Here is a 19,582-nt window from a genome sequence, read left to right as displayed (position 1 = left end):
CTGCGCAAACGCCAGCCAAGTTGAGCGGACGAGATGGCCTTTCAACCGGTTGGTGCGGCAGCCAACCCAGCTCAACGGGAGAGATCGACGTCGATAGAACCTACACCATGAGACACCAAGGCGTTCGCCACAAGTCCATGGCGTTCGTCCGTACGGCCCCACAAACGACACCGTCGAAAGCAGAAAGTCGATCGGATACTCCGAACTCCAGCTAGCAGCGTAAAATCTTGCAGACGAGGACCGTCAAGAACAGAGGAGCGCGAAGAGCCGTGGAGTTGAGTTACATTTCCCTGGATTCTGGACTCTGAAGCATGGATTTACGGAGTAAACAACAAATGCAGTGTTACGCTCCGACTCACGGAGCCCACAGACCCGACTTTTTGGCCTTAACAAAGGCTGTTATTCGCAGGATTCGGGCAAGACAGACTGTCTGGGCTTGGTACCCTGATAGACTTGGTTAGTGAAGTGGATGCCGGCCAGATATGGATAGCGTCGACATGCCTTGATCAATTGCAGATCAATGCAATTGTCACCTGCTGGGCCGCTTTATCCTTATTGAATTTTTGCGTGAGCGGGGTCCTGCGCGAAACGGAATCTCCAACAAAGTGCACCAAATACGGCGCGTGTACTGTTCTTTGCGAACGATGATCCATCAAGCCAAGCGCAAGGTTTTCTGGCAAGCCGCGCAGATGCCCCAGTGCCGGGAAGGAGCGCATGTGCATTATCAGGAATTGAGCAGGTGCAGGCGGGTCCTATACCTCGTTACCTACTCTACAGGAACCGTTGAAGCCCAATTGACCGGCTTAACAGTTTGCTCTATTGCCTGTCAGCCTCGGGACAGATCTTTCCCCGGTGCCCAGATGAGCGACTATTGGAAGTGTCAACTGGTCAAGAGCTCTATCAGCTTGCTTGCCCACGAAGGAAGTGGAGGAGCGGGCTGGAAAGACGGATCTGAGCCAGAGGAAGCGAACCAATGGGGCGATCTCGATGCATCGGTCGAAGCACCCTCTGCCCAAAGCGCTGGAATCCTTGCTCGGATGGGGATTGGAAGGAGACTGGAGAGACTCCAGCATGGCTGGGTTCGAGAGTGGAGCGTGTTGTCAGTAGTGTGAGCCGGTCCTTTTTAGTGACTCCACCCTGCGATCTGAAGACGCCGAGACGGAATCGAAGCGGTCACCGACTGCGATCTCGCGATTAGACGCAAGCCTCGTCTGTGGATCAGAACCAAGATCAGCAGCCCAAGTTTAGCGGCGATTGGATTTGGCCTGAGCGAACTTGTTTCGACCCTTCGGCGCTCGAACTGCTCATGCTCCGTATGCTCTTGAACACAAGCAAGTCGGCGAATGAGGGCCTGCGCCGCGCGCCAAAGCAAATTACGAAATGCAAAATTCCAAATCAAATCACCAGGAGACTGGAATTACTCCCACCAAGAGCCCTATCTATAGGATGGGAGATTCCTAAAGCTGCAGTATGCGAACTATTTATCACCCGGTGCTTCCCTTCGCCTGGCGAGCATTCCGTCCTACTTTGACGCTTTTCCTCTCATCCTCCAAGCATTAATCCACTACTATTGCCAACTTCCGCCCTGACCCAACGCCTAGCCCTGACTAATATTTCGACGAACTCATGATAATGGGTCTGTGGGAGTCGTCCCTAGCACGACCTCAATATGGTGACATTGCCAATGAGCAGGTATACACCGACCTATTGACCTTTTGCTTCCGCGGCCCTGTGGGCTACGACGAAGAACAGCCATTGTTTATTGATGCAGAAGCCCCCTCGCGAGCCTTCAGTGCCCGGCAATTCAGGAGCCTCGTGCGGACCCTTATTGCCGGACTGAAAGCCCACCATGTGCAAAGGGGCGATTGTGTGCTGGTCCACTTGGGGAACAATGTAAGTTGAGCTAAGAGGTACTAGGCTCTGCCTCGCAAGCCCGCCAATGTTTTCGAGAAACCAATTCCACGCCCGCCTTGTGCCGGCCTTTCCTTCGTGTACAACTTTCATATTATTGCTCGATCTCTTTCCTCTTTTAGTATGTTGATGGCTGACCGAGTTTTTCCCGGTGCAGATCATATACCCCGCACTGTTTTTCAGCGTAATCGGTGCCGGCGGCGTGTTTATGGGATCGAATGCACGGAGTCAGCCTCAAGAACTCGAGCACCTCGTTACGTTAGCTGAGCCCAAGCTTATCATTACGAATCGCGAAGCGCTACCGACAGTCCTCAATGTCTCCACAAGCAAGGGCATGCTCCCCAGCCAAGTGTGCCTACTGGACGATGCCGCAACGGAACACATTGCCCAACTAGTTGGATCCGGCACAGCGCCGTACCTTGATAGTGGAGATGAGAGCTATCTGAATCTCGCGCAGCTCCTCGGTTACGGCGAGAACGACTGGATTACGTTTAACGATGAGATGATCGCAAAGTCAACACCGGCCGCGATGTTCTCCACCAGTGGCACCGGAGGGCTACCGAAAGCCGCCGTATTATCGCACCACGCAATTGTGTGCCAACACCTCACCATTTCGTACGATGTGCCCTATGCGGTTCGCCGATTGATGTCGCTGCCCATGTTCCATCTTTTTGGTGCTCTATGGACGCACATTTTCCCAGTCCGGTATGGCCAGCCGCTATACGTCCTTTCCCGTTTTGAGATTAGCCGGTTCGTCGCAGCTGTGTATCAGTACCAAATCACGGAGACATACATGGTACCCGCCATGATCCATGCTTTTAATCGCTGCACACTGCCACTCGCTGATTATTTCGGATCCCTACGCTATGTCGGCGTCGCCGGCGCGCCAATTGACGGGGCGTCAATGCAGCAATTTCGGGAGTTCCTACCGCTCGACGCCGACGCATCTCAGCTTTGGGGCATGACAGAGGTAGGAGTAGTTTTTCAGAATCGTTACGGCGAGCCAGGAAACGCAGCTAGTATTGGCAGACTCCAACCTGGATATGAAATCCGCCTTGTCGGCGCCGATGGTAACTTGGTCGCGGACGACAATAAGCCTGGGGAGTTGTATGTGCGCGGTCCCGGCTTGCTTACATGCTACCGAGGACGAGATGACGCCAAAGATTCACATGGCTGGTTCCGCACTGGAGACGTGGCATATGTCAACGATGGACTTTATTACATTGTTGGGCGAACCAAGGAGCTTATCAAAGTTCGAGGGTGCGCACCCCCAAGCTTTACACATATGTTACACTTTCCTAACAGCAACTGCAGATGGCAAGTCGCCCCCGCAGAACTCGAATCCATCCTCCTCAAACATCCTGGAATTGAGGATGCCGCCGTGACGGGCGTAACTTCGAAAGACGGCAGCACAGAGGTTCCCCGCGCCTTCGTCGTCCGGTCAAAGACACTGTCGGGAGCGCGCCTGACCTCGCAGGAAGTCTATCTCTTCTGCCGCCGCCAATTAGCTTCCTACAAAGCCCTTGATGGAGGCATTATCTTTGTCGAAGAGATCCCACGTACGGCAAGCGGGAAGATCCAGCGCTTCAAGCTCACTCAGATGAACACATACCGGGAGATTGTTAGTTCCTTGCTTGCTAGGTTTCGCGGCGCGAGCCTGCAGAGCGTGGGAATTATGCATGGAGGGCGTATTGCAGTATGATACGACGCTGGTTTTCGTCATTTTCCAGTATGAATTCACGACCGCCACGCACTGATTTGACTCAATTTGTTCAACTTGGAGTTCGCTTCGTCCGTTCCTTAGCAATCTGCATGGCGCAATCTAGTTTTTCACTACTGCCGGGCTTTGACATATGCTTTTGCTGGACCTTTTTTGCTTTTTTGCGCGCTACGACCGGCGTCTTTTGGTGACTGGGAGTTGGAGATTTTATCTGAGATTAATTATTTTTGGGACCATGCCTCATTCCTCGATAAAATCTGCGCTTTGCTTTTGCATTATTTTCTGCGACTATGATAGCGCTTTTATTTAATTTGCTTCCAATTATTCCCCTCGTTCTGGCGCTTGCATCGTAGTTTCGGATTGATTGCTTGATAAAAGCTTTCAGTACCATTAGTTCACGCTCCCTCGATACCAACTACAATACCCATCGTTCTAAGTCTGCATGCACAATGCTGCTTTTGGAAGGCAGGCTCCGTGGACCACGCCATAACCATAGAGATTACTACGCCAGTCCTGCATTTTACCGCTCCAGGGCCATAAAACGAACCGAAACCGACCTCAATCTCGGCTTAATCGAGCCAAGCGCTAAAACCGAGTAGGCTCAACCCATCGCCCCGTTCTAACTAAGTCTGTTTTCTTTCAATTCAGTGCGTCTTAGGTGGCTCCACGTAGCCTCGTAAACCTGGATGCCTGCATGGCAAGACAGCCAGGTACTTGGGTACATGCCTCCCTGAGCTTACCCTACCCATTACCATGCGCCGTTAGTATCTGTACTCTGTACCTTAGCTGGAGCCTAATAAATTGAAGATTACGGCCCATATGCACACGTACGCAATCATAAATAATAGGCCTGCAGTCGCTGCTGGCGCTGCTGGCGCTGCTGGTGCTATTGTTATGCTTACCGTTTGAAGCCCACTTACGATTACAAGGCTCCTTTCCGCGCGGGGTTTACCAGCCAATATACCCACGGCCAATGAAGTGCGTGGTTGGAACCAGGGGGCTTAAGCTGATATGCTGTACTTGGCAAATTCCCAACCAAGCCCGGCCTTTGTTTTAGTCCGCACGGCCCGGTATACTCTATAAGATTCAGCGAGGTAGTACACAGCATGTAGGGGCGAGTTGCGGTGCATGCAACGTACCAAGCATAAGCATTGTGTAAGCACACAGACGGCACGCAGTATTAATGGTATTTCTGGATATGCTACGGAGCAGATCTTCCGCTTCTGCCAGCATCTGGGCTTTGGACAAATGACATCAGTCGGTTTCGAAAAAAGGAATATATGATCAGCACTACGGGCGAGGATCGAAAGTCAATTCCAAGACCTACAACCTCGCTGCGATGTGTTCCGTGGTCTGGCGTCCTATCAATCCTGCGGTCTACCAGGAAAAGCACGCTATAAGACGAGGTTGACGCGCACGATTCAATATTGTGGTATCTTATTGCTGGGAGTTGGAACTGGAGACGGGTTATTTACAATGGGGCGTGCTGGGCCCACTCCATAAACTAGCAGAAGGTGCGGTCCGCGGGAAGGCCCTCCGCTCTCCGTCCTTTGGAGTCACAGCCGTAATGACGGCAATCAGCCGAACCGACCGAAAATGTAGCTTTGTAGGATAGCTGTACCTTGTTGAGGTTCGAGTTATCATTCGTGGTTTCGGGGTTTGACGGAGAGGTAGTGGTGTTTTGTCCCGAGGTATGGTGCAGATGCGTGATTGGACAATGCTTGAGCACCCGATTCAATAGTCGGATTGGGGGCCGGGACTCGCTCCACAATCCGGCGCTTGAAGTCGAACTGTCGAGAACTTACAACTTTTTAGTGTTGACTTGGTGGGAAGCAGTGTTGTGCAATTTGTCCTGGATGCTCTTGATGGGCGTATATCTCTACCCTATGAGGAAAATGAAGCATAGTCTAATACTGACGCCGGCTGTTATCCCGCTGGTATTCAGGCTCAAGAAGGAGAATCAGGCCGGCTGGTTGGACAGTGGCATGGGTCTGGAGACCCCAATGTCCAGGCGGGATCATTGCTGCAGTTGCGGGGCTCTTGTCTCCTCAACCACGCTGATCAGCATAGTACACGATCGGCGACGGCGAAATCCTACGGTCACTAGTTGCATGGCCCAAGCGTCGTAGCAACCTCGTTGATCGTAGACTCAAAGCAGACAAGGGAAGGTTCAAGAGACCATAGCCATCGCGGGACAATGGATGCCGGGTGGGCTGCAATTTGGCGTAGATGAAGATACGTCGTGTGACTTGGGCTTCGAGCTAGACTCCAAGATCGACCTGGAGAATCCTTCGTCTTCCAGTTCGTACAGTAAAGGCAATATTGGTGATTGATCAGCAAACCTGGGTTTCCCGGGAGGGTTCCGAGGGTGAGGTTCGAGGTTTCCTTGTCCAGCACATTGCATGGTATAACCATTAGCTTCACGATAGATCCCGGATTTCCAAACTTTTCGGCCACGGCCGGAATCTAGCAAGCGACCCGAGCAACGTTGCACCACCAGAATCAAGGCCCTTGAGTCAGTACCGCGGCATGGACGCCATGGCGGCGTCTAGCGAGGATCCTGGCATTTCCAGGATATGAATCCTGATGGAAATCCTGGAATGGTATGCTCCACGCATTGACTCAAAGACGCTGCACGTTTAGCACATCTAGAACCTAGGTATCCATCACGAAGACCGAAAATGACGAGTAGTGGATGGTGTATGTAGGTTCTCGCACCTATCACTTGCGTCGTAATACCTTGCTCGGGGAGCGGTGGGCTAACGTAGACGTGGTAGATTAAATGGCTGACAGGATGAAGCATTGGTAAAGCTGCTCGAGGGTCGGCAGGCGACGGGGTGGCGATGCGCAGGCTAACGCTTTTACTCTAGAATTCAGATTGAACAAGTATCAAGCACCGATTCAGACCGAATTGCTGCGTGCAACTTGCTGGCAATGCATCGATCTAGCCAGGTTCTGGCCGTCCAGCCCGCGTGTCTGTGATTTAGATCTGTGACTTAGATGATGCCATATCCTTTCCACCAAACACCCCACACCAACGGTCCCAATGCCCCAAGAGCAGCTGCTCCTACGGGAATCTCCAGAATGCACCAAACCCACAATGTCCCGATAGCTGGCGCGTGCTTCATAACGGCATAGTAGGAATCCTCGTTCGTCATGGCCATCAGTTTGCTCCCGAGTATGACAGCCCCCGGTAGAAAAACGAGAGTCTTTAAAGACGGCGGGAAGAGCAGTTTGCGCAGAAACGCAAAGGAAAGTTTGTCTGAATGCCACGGGAAGAGCGATATGACCTCAGATTCCGCTTGATCTCGGCCGAAATTCACGATGTGCCCATGCGCAAGATGAATGAGGACGGTGAGCATCGGGAACGCGACGAAGCCAGAGTTGCGGAAGAGGGCTGGAAGATTAATGCTCTGTGCATACTGATGGGCCGCAAGATAACCTAGTGTCAGATGCAAGACGGTCAAGGGGAACGAAAGCAGGATTGTATCGATGAGAGGTGGAAGACGATCATCTTCCGAAGCCTCATCCGTCGTGTTATCTTCAGAGGATTGTTCTTCTTGTCCAGTTCCGCTGCTCGAGTGGTTGACCTCATCGAAAGGAGAAATCTCGCCCGTCTTGGGGTCGATTGTCACATACTTCGTTTCGACATTTTCCTTCGGACCTGATGAGCTCAATCTCCCTTCAAGCTCGCCTTGTCTTTCTGCGATCAGATCCACCAGTGTCTTTCCTTTTTTCTGGCCTCTTAAAGCATCGGTTTGCGGGGGTCGAGCTAACGGAATTGAAGATGGATCGAAAGAGTCTGTTCGCGAAACGGCAGCTGCAGCTCGTCGCTGTTTTCGGTTCCGAGGGGAGTCCATTGCAATACAGCTAGGCAGGGTGTGGTGTGGAAGAGCGTGTCGTATGTTGAGCGATTGATGTGATGGCTCGAGTTGGTAAGGAGAATCGGACAGAAGTCTCGATCGGAGATAAGCGGAGGTAACGAACTATCCTACCTAGCCTAATAGTTCAGGCCTCCCAGTGTTTTGGCGCAGTACTCTGCAGGTACTACAAATAGATCATCATTGTCGAATGCCCGTTACAAACACTAGCAACAACAGCCTAGGGGATATCTACGCTGGGAAACAGGAAGAAAGCATTGAGCCACTGTTGGACTCAAACCGCTCTGTAAGCTGTCATCGTGATGATGCATTGCGGAGTAACCCCGAGTAACCCCGCCGAGGAAGGTGTATAAATAAGACTCCAATCTCTTACTTTTCGCTTCATTTCTTCTACTTTTACGAATACTGCTATCTTATCAGTATGTCGCACTTAGAAGCCTCAAATCTTTACAGAATCAATGACCTCGTCGCTGTAATAACCGGCGGAGGGAGCGGTACAACCCCTCCTTTCCCCCCCTCCTCTCATCTTCAAGACCAAATGGCTTATAAACTCCAGGCCTCGGGCGCACAATGGCCCTGACGCTCGCTACAAACGGTGCATCCAAGGTCTTTATCATTGGACGCCGTGAAGACTCCCTCCGCGAAACCGTCTCCCTCGCCCCCGACTCCGCCAAAGACAATATCATGCCCGTCCCGGCGGATGTGACATCCCAGGAATCTCTACAGTCGGCATATGAGACAATCGCCGCCCAAACAGGACATGTCGACCTCCTAATCGCCAACTCTGGGATAGTAGGCCCGCCTGCTATCATCAAACGCAAGGACGATGGGTCTCTTCTTCCCATCTCCGAGCTCAAGGACTATCTCTGGAACATCCCAATGGCGGAGTTTACCAAGGTCTTTGAGGTGAATACCACAGGCGCGTACTACACCGCTATCGCCTTCCTACCGCTCCTAGACGCGGCGAATAAACGCCGTCCTGCGCCAGAGAAGAATAAGCTGTCCGCGCCGCTGGCTCAAATTATCATGACCTCGAGTATTGCTGGGTATTCACGGCAGGTTCCATTAGATTTCGCGTATAATCTGTCCAAGGGCGCTGTGAATCATCTGGTCAAGGCGCTCTCGACGAGTCTGACCGAATACGGGATTAGGGTTAATGGGATTGCGCCTGGACTGTTTTACTCGGAGATGTCGGTGGGAGCCAACTTTGAGCCTGGGGATAAGGGGGTCTCAGATGGGTCGTTCCAGCCGGATAAAATTCCTATGACTAGAGCTGGGGGTGAAGAGGATATTGCGGGGTTGGTACTTTGGATGGCGGGGGCTTCGGGAGGTTATTTGAATGGCAACATCACGGTCATTGATGGGGGGAGGCTGAGTGTTTTGCGATCTTCATATTGATTAGGTACTCAGAAAGCGACGATATAGAGATGCGACTACATGTGCCGTTTATTCTTTGATAGTCAAAAACGGTCTGGACACGAGGAAATGGAAAGGAATGCACACAGAGCTGAGGCGTGTAAAGGGTTTCAATTGTTAGTATGTCGCAGAGAGGCGCTGCACTAGGTACTCTCCTGATATAATTCCGGGGTATTTTGCCTTGCTAAGGCCCTCCCCTTCGCCATATGTCCCGGGGATAGCCTCGATGAATTTGTCCATGTTAGGGTTGCAGAAGTACGCAACGCTGTATCGCTCTGGGTACATATCAGTGTCATCCTCGTCCGAGCCAGGCGCTTTCGGCGGCTCAATAACCCTATGCCTCGTGCTCTTGATCGTGTCGTTCGACCACCTTGCCAGCAAATCACCTGCATTGATAACCACCGTATCAGGGAATGGCGTCACATCAACCCATGTCCCCTCAGGACTCCTTGCCTGCAGGCCACCTCGTCGATCTTGAAAAAGAAGCGTGATGGACCCGTAGTCACTATGTTCCGCAGCCCTGACCTGTCCAGGATTCTTCTTGAAGACATCCTTATGCATAGCCGGGTAATGCAGCAGACGCAGGTTATTATCGCCCTTATCCACGTACTCATCGAAGAAATGCACGGGTAGATTCATTCCCAGCGCAATAGCCTGCATGACTTTGATATGCAGCTCCTTGCACATATCAAAGAACTCAAGCATGACCTTTTTGAAGTCTTTGCCTTCTTCGTCAAGCTGATCCGGCCAGCGATTCGGGAGACCTTCCACGCCCTCGCGGCCAATTTCCATGCTCTCTTTGATATCGGGGATCGTGCGATCTGCCTGGTCATCAACCGTGCTTAGCTTCTCCCGGCCCGTGCGGACGTAACCACGGTTTGCCTGCGGGGTTGTCCAGCCCAATGTGTCTTTTTGGTCTTGGGGTCTGCCGAAGAAGGATGCGGAGGACTTGAATACTCGGGAGGTTACCGAGGGGGGTATGCCATGATCTTTCAAATAAAGGAATCCTGACGTCTTGAAGGCGTTGACGATGGACATGGCCACGGCGTGCTTGTCAGCTGGAGTGCCGTTTCGGAAGGGAGCGAAGTTGATAATCTGTCGTCTTTAGTTTCCTGTTTAACTGCGATTAGAGGGAATGAACCGGGTCTGAGGCACCATACAGGAATGACCAGACCGTCTTTCGATACCGTCTCGGTAATGGGATGACAAGCTTGAACGGGTATATTCCCATCCATGGCACTGGGATAAATGGATTAATGGTATGTGAGATACTTGTTAGACAGATTTTCAGAGATTACGCGGTAGAAGAGAGTAAAAGACCTGGGGTAAAGGCTGCAGAAATAAGGAAGGGTGATAAGGGAATGGATGGAGGAGGCCGGGGAGCGGGGAAGTCCGTCAAATATATCATCACCACAGACCGGGGTTCGATATCACGATTCCTGCCTAATTCTGCACCTAATTTGTTGCGAGGTACTGGGAAGATAGTCCGTAGATAACTGCAAAGATAGAAGATAGTGTTATCTCTGAAAGGCCGTTTAGAGATAACGTTGGGGCCCGCAACTTTCGGGGTAGTTCGAGTAGGACTAGATATGCCCCGCATGATGCACCCTTCAACCTCTCTTACCTTCAGTTCAAGTATTGTCTTTCCCTTCCACTCTCCATTCTCCTCTCCATTCTCCTCTCCGTTCTCCTCTCCCCGTCTCTCTCTTTGGCAGGTATTGAGTCTAACCGACCGCCAACATGCCTCTCGTCGTCGACGTCCACACACATGTCTACCCTCCAGCATACATGCAAATGCTACGAAGCCGCAAAACAGTCCCCTATGTGCACGATCCTTTCAATAACCAAGACCCCCGTCTGATCATTCTCTCCTCAGATGATGACGCCTCCATCCCGCTCGACCAGCGTGGTCGCCCAGTAGATTCCTCTTACTGGGATATCAATGTGAAGCTGTCATTCATGCGCCAACACGGTATAAACTGCAGCGTTATCTCCCTCGCCAATCCCTGGCTAGACTTTGTCGAGCCGGCCGAAGCCCAGATGTGGGCGGAGAGAATCAATGATGATCTGGAAAAGACCTGTGCGACTGTGAACGAGGCCGCGGATCCGGGGAATACTTTGACTCTCGACCAGAAGGAGACCTTGTTCGCATTCGGTGCATTGCCGTTGAGTGCACCGAGTTCTGAGCCTGTTGTTGCTGAAATTGAGCGGCTCAAGACGCTTGAACATTTAAGGGGCGTGATCATGGGGACCTCAGGGCTGGGCAAGGGATTGGATGACGCAAGGCTTGATCCGGTTTGGAAGGCGCTACAGGAAACAGATACGCTGATTTTTCTGCATCCGCATTATGGGTTACCAGAAGAGGCTTATGGTGGGCCTGAGGCAACGGGTCGGTATGGCCATGTGCTTCCACTGGCGTTAGGGTTCCCACTTGAGACGACGATTGCGGTAACGAGGATGCTGCTGTCGGGTGTCTTCGATCGCTTTCCGCAATTAAAAATTCTCCTGGCTCATTCGGGTGGCACGCTTCCTTTCCTCGCTGGGCGGATTGAGAGCTGTATTCTCCATGAGCGCAAGTTTATCTCTGGCGGTGGTGATGTGCAGGGACCACAGAGGAGTGTGTGGGATGTGCTCAAGACAAATATTTATTTAGATGCGGTAGTATATGGCAAGCCTGGCTTGGAGGCGGCTATGACTGCGTCGGGCTCTGACCGTCTTCTTTTTGGTACGTCTGTTCTTCGGGCTCCATTCATATACTGACAGGCTTATAGGGACGGATCACCCATTCTTCCCTCCCTTGGACTCGAAGGATAGCAACTGGCCGAGCGTGACGACCAACTACCAAGCAATCCATGCGACTTTCGACACTAACTCTAAGACAGTGGCAGATGTACTGGGTGGCAACGCTGCTCGCATTCTGAATCTGAAATGAAACTGCTGGGTATAATATACTCTAGCTGCAATACATCCACAACCGTAGCAGAAGACTCTCATACATGCCTCGCACATAGATATACCATGAGTAAGACGCAAAATAGAACATCCTATTATATATGCCGGGAAGCTTTTACGTCATGAAGATTGATTTTCGTTAACATTTCCCACCCTAGAAGCTGCCAGAGCTCTTGTATGTACCACTCGGAAACTGATATCTCAGAAGGCTGATGGTCTTCCAGGAGTCTCCTAATGTTGGAGCTTTTGGGAGCAGCTGGCCGCTCCAAGGTCTGTTCAACTCCTGAATTGGCACCAAATATCGCCTGAACAAGGGTACTTTGTAGCCGTGCTTTGATTCTGGAAAGTAACTGAACATCGGGCGGATCCTCAAGTGATGCAGATAATGACGTTGGGTGTTTATCAAGGACGGCCAGAGCCCCTCGAACCAGACACACCAGATACTTGGATTCAGCCTGTGCTACCCCGAGTGCCTTGCCGTCAACATCGGCGTCTATCAAGCCAGCAGGGAGCGGCAGCTTGTCAGGATCCATTCGGAGATTAGGCCGTAGCTGTAGGTCCTGGAAGACGAACAGAGTTAGAACCTTCCCAGCACGATTTAGCAGTATGTGAAGAAATCCTTCTAATAGCCGTCTATGTTCGGGACATTTTAGGTCGAGCGACGTGACCATTCGACTCAGTAATGATGCCAACTGTGTTGCGCAGTCGTCTCCGATAAGAGAGTGGCTATCTGGTTCGTTGCTCGACTTTGTTTGCATCCTTGTCACGCTCCTGGTCTGAATTGAGTGCTCTTGGTACTCTATCCTCACCGGGACTGCGTGTGCATTGCAGTACCTCTCCAGGCAGTCCATGATCGCTGCATACAGGCAAACGATGTGGTAGGTGAGTAGTCCAGTCTCTCTCTCTGAGCCACGGGTTCCAGGAACTTTTCTGATTGCTTTGAAAAGAAGATGGGCGGCGGACTCGACGCCACACAAAACCAAGCTGAGGTGTGACAGCTGAGGCTCTTTCATGACTCCGTTCCTTGACCTGATTCCCGACGTATCCTGGGGAACCGCGCTCACAAGTTCATTCTCACAGGTCTTACACAGAACGACTGCGGCTCGGACAATACTTGTACTATCTCGATTTCTCTGTAGCGACTTATGTAGGACATAGGATTGCCTCACAAAAGGAGTGGTAGCTGACAAGAAGTCAAAACGTCAGTAGAAAACCAGGATATGCCACGGGGTTTACTTACGATCCCTAAGCCTCTCCGGCTGCCCAAGCATATTGACATGCGGAGCGTGAGCATCTGCATTAGGTGAGTGCTCCTTCGAATACGGTAGTGTTTTGAGGCGTTTCCGTGAAGCCTGGTCGCTGGTAACCGCGCGCTTCAACGATTCCCGCACAGACACTGACACACTGGGCGTTATCTCACCCAAAACATCTTCCCGGGTCCGCAGTTTTCCCACAAGCTCCTCATTGCGCTGCTCAAGCTCAAAAATACGGTCCAGTAGTGTGCTCTTCTCGGCCTCTGACTTTTCATACGCTTGCTTCCAGAATGACACGCTGTCGAAGAACTTTTGGGGAGAGTGGAAGATTTCTGCAGTCGTGGAAGCTTTAATAGACTCTCGGCATTGCAGGATAAACTCTGCTACCTTTTTAACAACGCGTCTTAAGGGAGAAAGGGCAATAGTTATACCTTTGGTCTCTAGGCCTGCCGGTTTCAACTTGACAATAGCTAGAGCGAGGGCTATCTGTGAAGGAGAGGGAGAATGCTGGCTTCCCAATGCCATTCTCAAGGTCCTCGGTCCGCTGGCCTACCAGGGAAGATCTCGATACGGCAGCCCGGAAGGAGGAGACGAGTTGTAGCAGACTTGACGGTTATTCATGCGCGAAGAACGACGTTTAAACCTACCAGGATCTCCCAGTTAGCTGAGTAGGCCACCCTTAACCAGTACGATGGTGAATGGCTATGAACTTCCGCCTAATCCTACCTTACCAGCTCACCTGGCTTAGGATCACCGAGAAAATCACTCACCTTCTATACTTGAGTGCATTCGATAGAAAAGCGTTGCAAGCTCTCAAGCTGCTTAAAACGGGTGATGAGATGGGATATTCGCTGAGAGAGAGAGGAGGAGGAGGAGGAGGAGGAGGAGGAGGAGGAGGATGGTATGGAAGAAAGAAGAAGGGATGATTATTAGACTGTGAAGATGAAGGCGAGGCAGAAAACCAGAGCAGTAGGCCGTAGACGTAGGAGCCTAGAGAGATGAGAAGGGAGAGGAAAGAGTAGGACGATCATTGAAATCTTCTGAGATGATAGGTAAGGTTTGCGGTAGGCAATATCCGAGCTCAGGAACGACTCCCATCAAATTTGAGATAGACGGCATGAACTCACTGAACAAAGGTGACGGCACTTGGTTTTAAATATTGAAGGAATCTCAGCGCACCTTATTGTTTGGGAGCAACATCCTAATGCGTCGTCATCAGAAATGGACTGGAGACCATATTCTCTTTAGCATCTTTAGCAGGTGGCTGCATGCACACACGTACTATTCAGAGCACACCTGAAAGCTACTCGAGACGTATACGTACGGCTTGACCGCCAGAAACAAGTGACGGGAATCAGGCTCTCATTGCTGCAACAAAATATTGGCCGCCTTATCAGAGGAAAGGATGACCATATCCCAAGTTCGGGCTGGCAACCAAGCCTAAGCCTGCCATCAATAAGAAAACAGAACAAATGCTGGGCGAGAAGCACGCATTCCGTCACTCTCTATATACCTGGATTCTCAGGCAGGACTCTTGAGTGTAATTTTCACCCTATAGGACTGGTGTTACGTACTGTAGGTAGTGACCCCCTTAAAAGTCGAGAATGTCAAGGCAAAAGAGGACCTAAGCAGCTAGGCAGGAAAGTTGATTCTACCGTGGTAAGTTAGTATCTTTACGACAACGTGCCTGGATCTGGAGATATAAATAATAACAGTTGTTAAGACCTGGTGACTGCAGATGTTGTGTTGAATGGAGTGATCTAGGAGCGAGAATATAACTGAACCCATTATGTATATCACGAAGGCTCGTCTCCGCTATAGACTGAAGCGTGGCCGATTAGGGGGACCGGGACTTTTACTGTAAAAGAAAAACTAAAATTGTTCAAATCAGGCCTTTGCTCGGATATATTAGCATGGAATAATAGAATAGGGGACGTGCGGTTCTACTATGTTGGTTTCTAGGATTGATTATCTGATACACTTGGATAGTTAGATGCGCCTTTGACGCTCCGTAACCTTAGACCTGCAAGTTGCACCCTGTGCAAAGCCTCGCTAGTGAATAGCACCATGCCGTAGATGAACGTTATTGTTCATCTAAGAACGACTAAGAACTAGTCCAAACCATCTAAGCATTCTATAAGATTGACAAATAAGTAGAGGTTAGCCTTACCTACCTGGGACCGGGGAAATGTAGGTATAGCTCCCCACAACAATCCTCTGAAGAGTCCCACTAGGCGGCCCACTGCCCGCCACGCGCATTGATCTCCAACGTCACTTCTTTCTCCCTTATTTTCTCGTCTCCAAGAACAATTCCATGATGAACCCAAACCATCAGACGCTCATCTCAATTGGCTTCGCCATCGCAGCGGCTTTCCTTTTCTGGACCCTCTCCTCAACCACAACGTCCCCTTTCGCCCGCACATTCCCGCAACTCTACAACAAGCGGATATGTCTGCTCATCGCGCACCCAGACGACGAAGCAATGTTCTTCGCGCCGACATTGCTGGCTTTAACAAAGCCAGAGCTAGGGAACCATATCAAGATTCTGTGTTTGAGTAGCGGTATGCTGGCCTTCCTCATTCTATGACCTTGATTCCGAAACCAATTGATGGGTTGTGCTGTAGGAGACGCCGACGGCCTGGGCCACATCCGACGCGGCGAACTCCAGAAAAGCGCGAAACGCCTAGGGATCCGCGGAGATAACGACGTGCTGGTTCTCAACGATCCACGGTTCCAGGATGGGATGGGGACTAGTTGGGCGAAGAACGAGATCGCGTCGTTACTTACTGCGACGTTTGCCCCGAACGCATCAGCATCCGCGTCCAAGTCCATGTCGCGCAAACAAGCAAAATCCAGAGACGAAGCGCCCACCGCGACAATTGACGTCCTTCTGACATTTGACGCCCACGGTGTATCAAACCACATCAACCACCGCTCGCTCTACCACGGCGCGCGCCATTTTCTCACTACGCTGATGAAAGATAAACCCGGGTATTCATGCCCTGTTACGCTGTATACACTTAGAACGACAAATCTGCTGCGGAAGTATATCGGTGTTCTGGATGCGCCGTTTACAATGATCAAGGGGGTTTTGGATGGATTGTTTGCAGTTTCGTCGTCTAAAATTAGGAGAAACGTCAAGGAACAGATGCCGGCAAAACTCCTCTTCGTTAGCTCCGTGGGCGAGTGGATGACGGCACAGTCGGCTATGGTGAAGGCGCATCAGAGCCAGATGGTTTGGTTTCGGTGGGGTTGGATTGGCATTGGCAGGTACATGGTCGTTAACGATTTGAAGAGGGAGGGGGCGTCGCCTTACTGATGTTTCATCTGGGGGATATTCCGCTCGTTTGTGAAGCTTAGCGCACATGTAACGCTAATTTATCTATCATCTGTACTATTATGGAAATATATAATAACTGATACGGATGACGTGGAATAGAAGTTACTCATGTCTTCCTGCTCTAGTATTGACAAGAGATGTGGTGAAGTACTGCTCGAACATGCGAACAGCATCTCCCGGGGGATAAGAACAGGCAAGAGAAGCTTGAGGTCGAACTTAATCACAAAGCGTGACTAACCATGAGGGGTATCTGAAAAGTAAAGTAAATCAGAAACCAGTTCATTGCATCGCACCATGTACTCCTGTGCTTTTTTCGAGTAAAGGCATGCCACATCTAGACAACCGAAGTCAAACGCAGCGTCCGCGAATGCAAGCCTTGAGAATTGAATCGTACTGGAAGGTAGACTTTTAAGCAGTCGGAATAACTGCGTACTCGCCCTCATCATCAAGACCAGAAAGGGACCCAAAAGCCTTCATGAGCGCCGATTTCTTCAACTGGGCTGATTCATACGCTTCCTCAACCCAGAAACGAGGGCGGGCGGGCTCGGCGGATTTGGTGGCAAAGTGGCCGTACACCTCACTTGCAGCTAGTAGCTGCGCCTCTGATACTTGATCTTGAACTTCGTCCTCCAGGTTGTGAGAGTCGTAATCGAAGATAGTGGGTTCGAAAAGTCGCCTGAGTAGAGGGTGATGAAGATCGCCGGGAGACATATTTCGTTTATACGTGGCCCAGATAAAGTCATCGTCGTACTCTTGGTTGCTAATAACGAGCCTAAAGCTGTCGTTGAAGGATGGTCGGCGGACCGGTATCCGTGCATGAGTTGAATACCTAGCAGAACCGTAATATGATACACCATGGAATTGGACGATTCCGGTAGATGTAGTGTAGCGGACTCGTGCTGGAATAAAGTCTCGCCATTCCTCCATAAGCTGAGGCAGGAATTGACGTTCCCATACATCAAAACTGCGACCAAGCCAGTCTCCCCTGTGGATCAGAAGATTGGCAAGACGTTCTATTATTCTCGTTTGTTGCATGACTAGAAGCCGAAGGACATCGTAGGTGTGGACGGCATCTGCGAAACCTCGTGACCATAGAATCTGGGGGTCCATTTCCCCATCATCTGAACGGGGGTACCGCAGGTAGGATTCGACAATTTCTCGCGCAGCTATCCTCTTCCGTCTTGTCTCAGCCAGGACTTTGTATGCCGCGCGCATGTGATAAAGGAAATCGTTCAAACGGTGAAATACCCATGCTGTCTTGGCGAGCTTCGAGTGCATTTCCGCTGAGGGCTCGATATTGTAGGGTTCCTTTGTCATTGTTTCGAACAAATTTTCTAAGAGGCTGGTGTTTATAAGACCTTTGGATTTCCGCTCAGCGTCAGGTCCGTATTTGCGTCGGGACAAAACAAACGCCCATTCGAATAACTCGGCCCAGATTGACTCTGGGACTTCAACATCATAAGACCGCGAAACAAGCTCGATGATGCGTACTGCACTTTCTATGTCGTTGGCGGCACTGAATGAGTGCGCTACCGCGCGAAGGAGCCGAGCAGAGGGGTAAAAGGGTGAAGAACGATCATACTCGGTCACTTCAACATGTCGCCCTTTCCGTAGTGCGTCGACGTCAATGTTCCAGATGGTCTGTAGAATACATTCCATCGTTTCGTTATCCCCCACTCGGGCGGCCGCCATGAAAAGGTTCACGATGCTCGCCTCATCACCGTCGATGCCCGATGCTGTCATCTCATCGAAGATTTCTTGTACTTCTGTTCGCACACTGCGTCCTGCAGTTCCATAGCCTTCCCAGCCGAGGTCTGCAAACTTTCGTCTCCTGTATGCGAAAGGTGTAATACGTAAACGGTATTTCTCTTTACCGGTATAAGCTGAATTCCAAACTTTGGCTTCCATGTAGTGATTGTAACACTCAAGGTTGGGGGAAATATCGTCCATCTTCATGGAGTTCCAGATATGGTCTGCCATGAGCGCATCGCCGAGAGACCGAGCGCAGTTAAGAAGGTGTACGTATTCAGCAAGCCCTAAAGCCTGACCCCCCGATCTTCGTATCCGGACAATCGCAGAAAGATTCCTAACAAAATCATCAAACAGTGTATGCTGCGCCTTGAAGCGTTTGATCTGAACAGTATATGGGTGCAACGGTCGGTATATCTCTTTGAAGGGCTCAACGAAATGGGCGGGTGAGAGAAGGTGCAAGGCTTCGATAAAGCTGCTCTGCGGCATTGTTGCAACCAGCTCTTCGCAGTCATAGTTGAGCATGGCAGCCATTACCTGGTCTGGCTGAGCGGTCTCTAGGATCGCATAGAACTCTTTTCTCACAGTGTCCGCGTCTTTTGGTTTTCTCCCACGAATAGTGATCAGGTCTGAAACTCTGCTATCGAAGGCTGCAGTTTCCTGGTCGCCAGCATTTCCATTCGCTGTGTCGATCATGATATTCCTTACAGGCTCACTAGTCATTTCATTCGTTGGGGAAATGACAGTTTCACTAATGGGCTCATTCGTATGCTCGCCGACCGGCTCGCTCTGGCGTTCGCTAGCCTTGAATTTTGGTTTATTCCAGCTAGCAGCAGCCCCGGGGGTTGCAGATTCCGAATTTGAGTGTTCACTTGTGGAGTCGCTGTTCGGTTTGCTAGCCTTGGATCTAGGTGCTGTCTTGGTGTTTCGATTCCAGGCAGCCAAAGAGCCCCTGGTAGTAAACAGTCGCGCGAACTGAGCGGTGGGAGCCGCGCCAAGTCGCAGCTTCTGGATGCCATGACGGCTAAGAGAGCCAGCTGAGCTGAGACTATTGAAAGAGCGACTTTGTAAAACCAACCTCATTGAGAATGACTACGAAAAAGCAGAAAGGCAAGAAAAGGTGAAAAGGAGGGTGAGGAGAACATGGTGCAGATGAGGGGGTGGTACAGGGTCCCCTGGTCATAACACTGCCGGTATTGCCATTATGTCTGGCTGCTGAGTGGTACGCTTTGTCCTGTCAGTAAGATGCAGCGCCAGTAGCGATCCAGTAGTGGTGTGCTACTAGCCCGTGTTAAGTCCGGGGTAGGAAAATGGCGCTAATTGCAGTCTTGGCGCTCGGCGCGTTTTTGTCTTATTCGAT

General features: G+C 50.9%; 9 protein-coding genes across 9 annotated transcripts; 5 read left to right on the top strand and 4 right to left on the bottom strand.

The window, feature by feature from the left end:
- Positions 1-130: 130 nt before the first annotated feature.
- On the top strand, positions 131-1,192 carry BDW70DRAFT_134999 (uncharacterized protein; the record flags this gene model as incomplete). Its single annotated transcript, XM_073736606.1, has 2 exons — positions 131-444; positions 502-1,192. A coding segment is annotated over exon 2 (463 nt), but the record flags the coding sequence as incomplete, so codon positions are not given.
- Positions 1,193-1,231: 39 nt separating this feature from the next.
- Positions 1,232-4,205, top strand: afeA (adenylate-forming enzyme AfeA). Its single transcript, XM_073736605.1, has 3 exons — positions 1,232-1,893; positions 2,069-3,171; positions 3,226-4,205. The coding sequence occupies exons 1-3, from the start codon at positions 1,627-1,629 to the stop codon at positions 3,611-3,613; spliced, it is 1,758 nt and encodes a 585-aa protein (XP_073596553.1). The 5' UTR covers positions 1,232-1,626; the 3' UTR covers positions 3,614-4,205.
- A 2,131-nt stretch (positions 4,206-6,336) lies between these two features.
- Positions 6,337-8,058, bottom strand: BDW70DRAFT_41925 (uncharacterized protein). The gene has a single exon (XM_073743968.1). It carries the CDS (start codon positions 7,489-7,491, stop codon positions 6,628-6,630), a length of 864 nt encoding a protein of 287 aa, XP_073596552.1. The 5' UTR covers positions 7,492-8,058; the 3' UTR covers positions 6,337-6,627.
- BDW70DRAFT_41872 (SDR family NAD(P)-dependent oxidoreductase) lies at positions 7,713-8,978 on the top strand. The gene is made up of 2 exons (XM_073743966.1): positions 7,713-8,006; positions 8,069-8,978. Exons 1-2 carry the CDS (start codon positions 7,934-7,936, stop codon positions 8,908-8,910), a joined length of 915 nt encoding a protein of 304 aa, XP_073596551.1. The 5' UTR covers positions 7,713-7,933; the 3' UTR covers positions 8,911-8,978.
- On the bottom strand, positions 8,978-10,269 carry BDW70DRAFT_41923 (isopenicillin N synthase family dioxygenase). Its single transcript, XM_073743967.1, has 2 exons — positions 10,089-10,269; positions 8,978-10,023 (listed from the first exon to the last, which is right to left on the bottom strand). Exons 1-2 carry the CDS (start codon positions 10,161-10,163, stop codon positions 9,046-9,048), a joined length of 1,053 nt encoding a protein of 350 aa, XP_073596550.1. The 5' UTR covers positions 10,164-10,269; the 3' UTR covers positions 8,978-9,045.
- Positions 10,270-10,584: 315 nt separating this feature from the next.
- BDW70DRAFT_41866 (amidohydrolase family protein) lies at positions 10,585-11,983 on the top strand. The gene is made up of 2 exons (XM_073743965.1): positions 10,585-11,653; positions 11,700-11,983. The coding sequence occupies exons 1-2, from the start codon at positions 10,669-10,671 to the stop codon at positions 11,858-11,860; spliced, it is 1,146 nt and encodes a 381-aa protein (XP_073596549.1). The 5' UTR covers positions 10,585-10,668; the 3' UTR covers positions 11,861-11,983.
- On the bottom strand, positions 11,976-13,658 carry BDW70DRAFT_149785 (uncharacterized protein; the record flags this gene model as incomplete). Its single annotated transcript, XM_073739071.1, has 3 exons — positions 11,976-13,063; positions 13,121-13,513; positions 13,565-13,658. The coding sequence occupies 3 exons, from the start codon at positions 13,656-13,658 to the stop codon at positions 11,976-11,978; spliced, it is 1,575 nt and encodes a 524-aa protein (XP_073596548.1).
- Positions 13,659-15,450: 1,792 nt separating this feature from the next.
- On the top strand, positions 15,451-16,452 carry BDW70DRAFT_159370 (PIG-L family deacetylase; the record flags this gene model as incomplete). The annotated part of the gene is made up of 2 exons (XM_073740685.1): positions 15,451-15,694; positions 15,758-16,452. The coding sequence occupies 2 exons, from the start codon at positions 15,451-15,453 to the stop codon at positions 16,450-16,452; spliced, it is 939 nt and encodes a 312-aa protein (XP_073596547.1).
- A 215-nt stretch (positions 16,453-16,667) lies between these two features.
- Positions 16,668-19,360, bottom strand: BDW70DRAFT_41859 (uncharacterized protein). Its single transcript, XM_073743964.1, has one exon. It carries the CDS (start codon positions 19,303-19,305, stop codon positions 16,882-16,884), a length of 2,424 nt encoding a protein of 807 aa, XP_073596546.1. The 5' UTR covers positions 19,306-19,360; the 3' UTR covers positions 16,668-16,881.
- Positions 19,361-19,582: the final 222 nt, after the last annotated feature.

The sequence above is a fragment of the Aspergillus foveolatus genome (assembly GCF_047715535.1).
Source record: "Aspergillus foveolatus strain CBS 279.81 unplaced genomic scaffold BDW70scaffold_20, whole genome shotgun sequence".
NCBI classification, from domain to species: Eukaryota; Fungi; Ascomycota; class Eurotiomycetes; order Eurotiales; family Aspergillaceae; genus Aspergillus; species Aspergillus foveolatus.
Note: the sequence above shows the minus strand (reverse complement) of the source record. Positions and strands in the feature narration are given on the sequence as shown.

What these genes read in the sequence shown, in the direction of transcription:
- afeA (XM_073736605.1), top strand. Translation starts at nt 1,627, where the DNA reads ATGATAATGGGTCTGTGGGAGTCGTCCCTAGCACGACCTCAATATGGT. An exon ending in TGGTCCACTTGGGGAACAAT is followed by an intron (nt 1,894 to 2,068) that starts GTAAGTTGAGCT and finishes TTCCCGGTGCAG; the next exon opens with ATCATATACCCCGCACTGTT. An exon ending in GAGCTTATCAAAGTTCGAGG is followed by an intron (nt 3,172 to 3,225) that starts GTGCGCACCCCC and finishes CAGCAACTGCAG; the next exon opens with ATGGCAAGTCGCCCCCGCAG.
- BDW70DRAFT_41925 (XM_073743968.1), bottom strand. Translation starts at nt 7,491, where the DNA reads ATGGACTCCCCTCGGAACCGAAAACAGCGACGAGCTGCAGCTGCCGTT.
- BDW70DRAFT_41872 (XM_073743966.1), top strand. Translation starts at nt 7,934, where the DNA reads ATGTCGCACTTAGAAGCCTCAAATCTTTACAGAATCAATGACCTCGTC. An exon ending in AATAACCGGCGGAGGGAGCG is followed by an intron (nt 8,007 to 8,068) that starts GTACAACCCCTC and finishes TATAAACTCCAG; the next exon opens with GCCTCGGGCGCACAATGGCC.
- BDW70DRAFT_41923 (XM_073743967.1), bottom strand. Translation starts at nt 10,163, where the DNA reads ATGGATGGGAATATACCCGTTCAAGCTTGTCATCCCATTACCGAGACG. An exon ending in AAGACGGTCTGGTCATTCCT is followed by an intron (nt 10,024 to 10,088) that starts GTATGGTGCCTC and finishes TAAAGACGACAG; the next exon opens with ATTATCAACTTCGCTCCCTT.
- BDW70DRAFT_41866 (XM_073743965.1), top strand. Translation starts at nt 10,669, where the DNA reads ATGCCTCTCGTCGTCGACGTCCACACACATGTCTACCCTCCAGCATAC. An exon ending in CTCTGACCGTCTTCTTTTTG is followed by an intron (nt 11,654 to 11,699) that starts GTACGTCTGTTC and finishes ACAGGCTTATAG; the next exon opens with GGACGGATCACCCATTCTTC.
- BDW70DRAFT_41859 (XM_073743964.1), bottom strand. Translation starts at nt 19,305, where the DNA reads ATGAGGTTGGTTTTACAAAGTCGCTCTTTCAATAGTCTCAGCTCAGCT.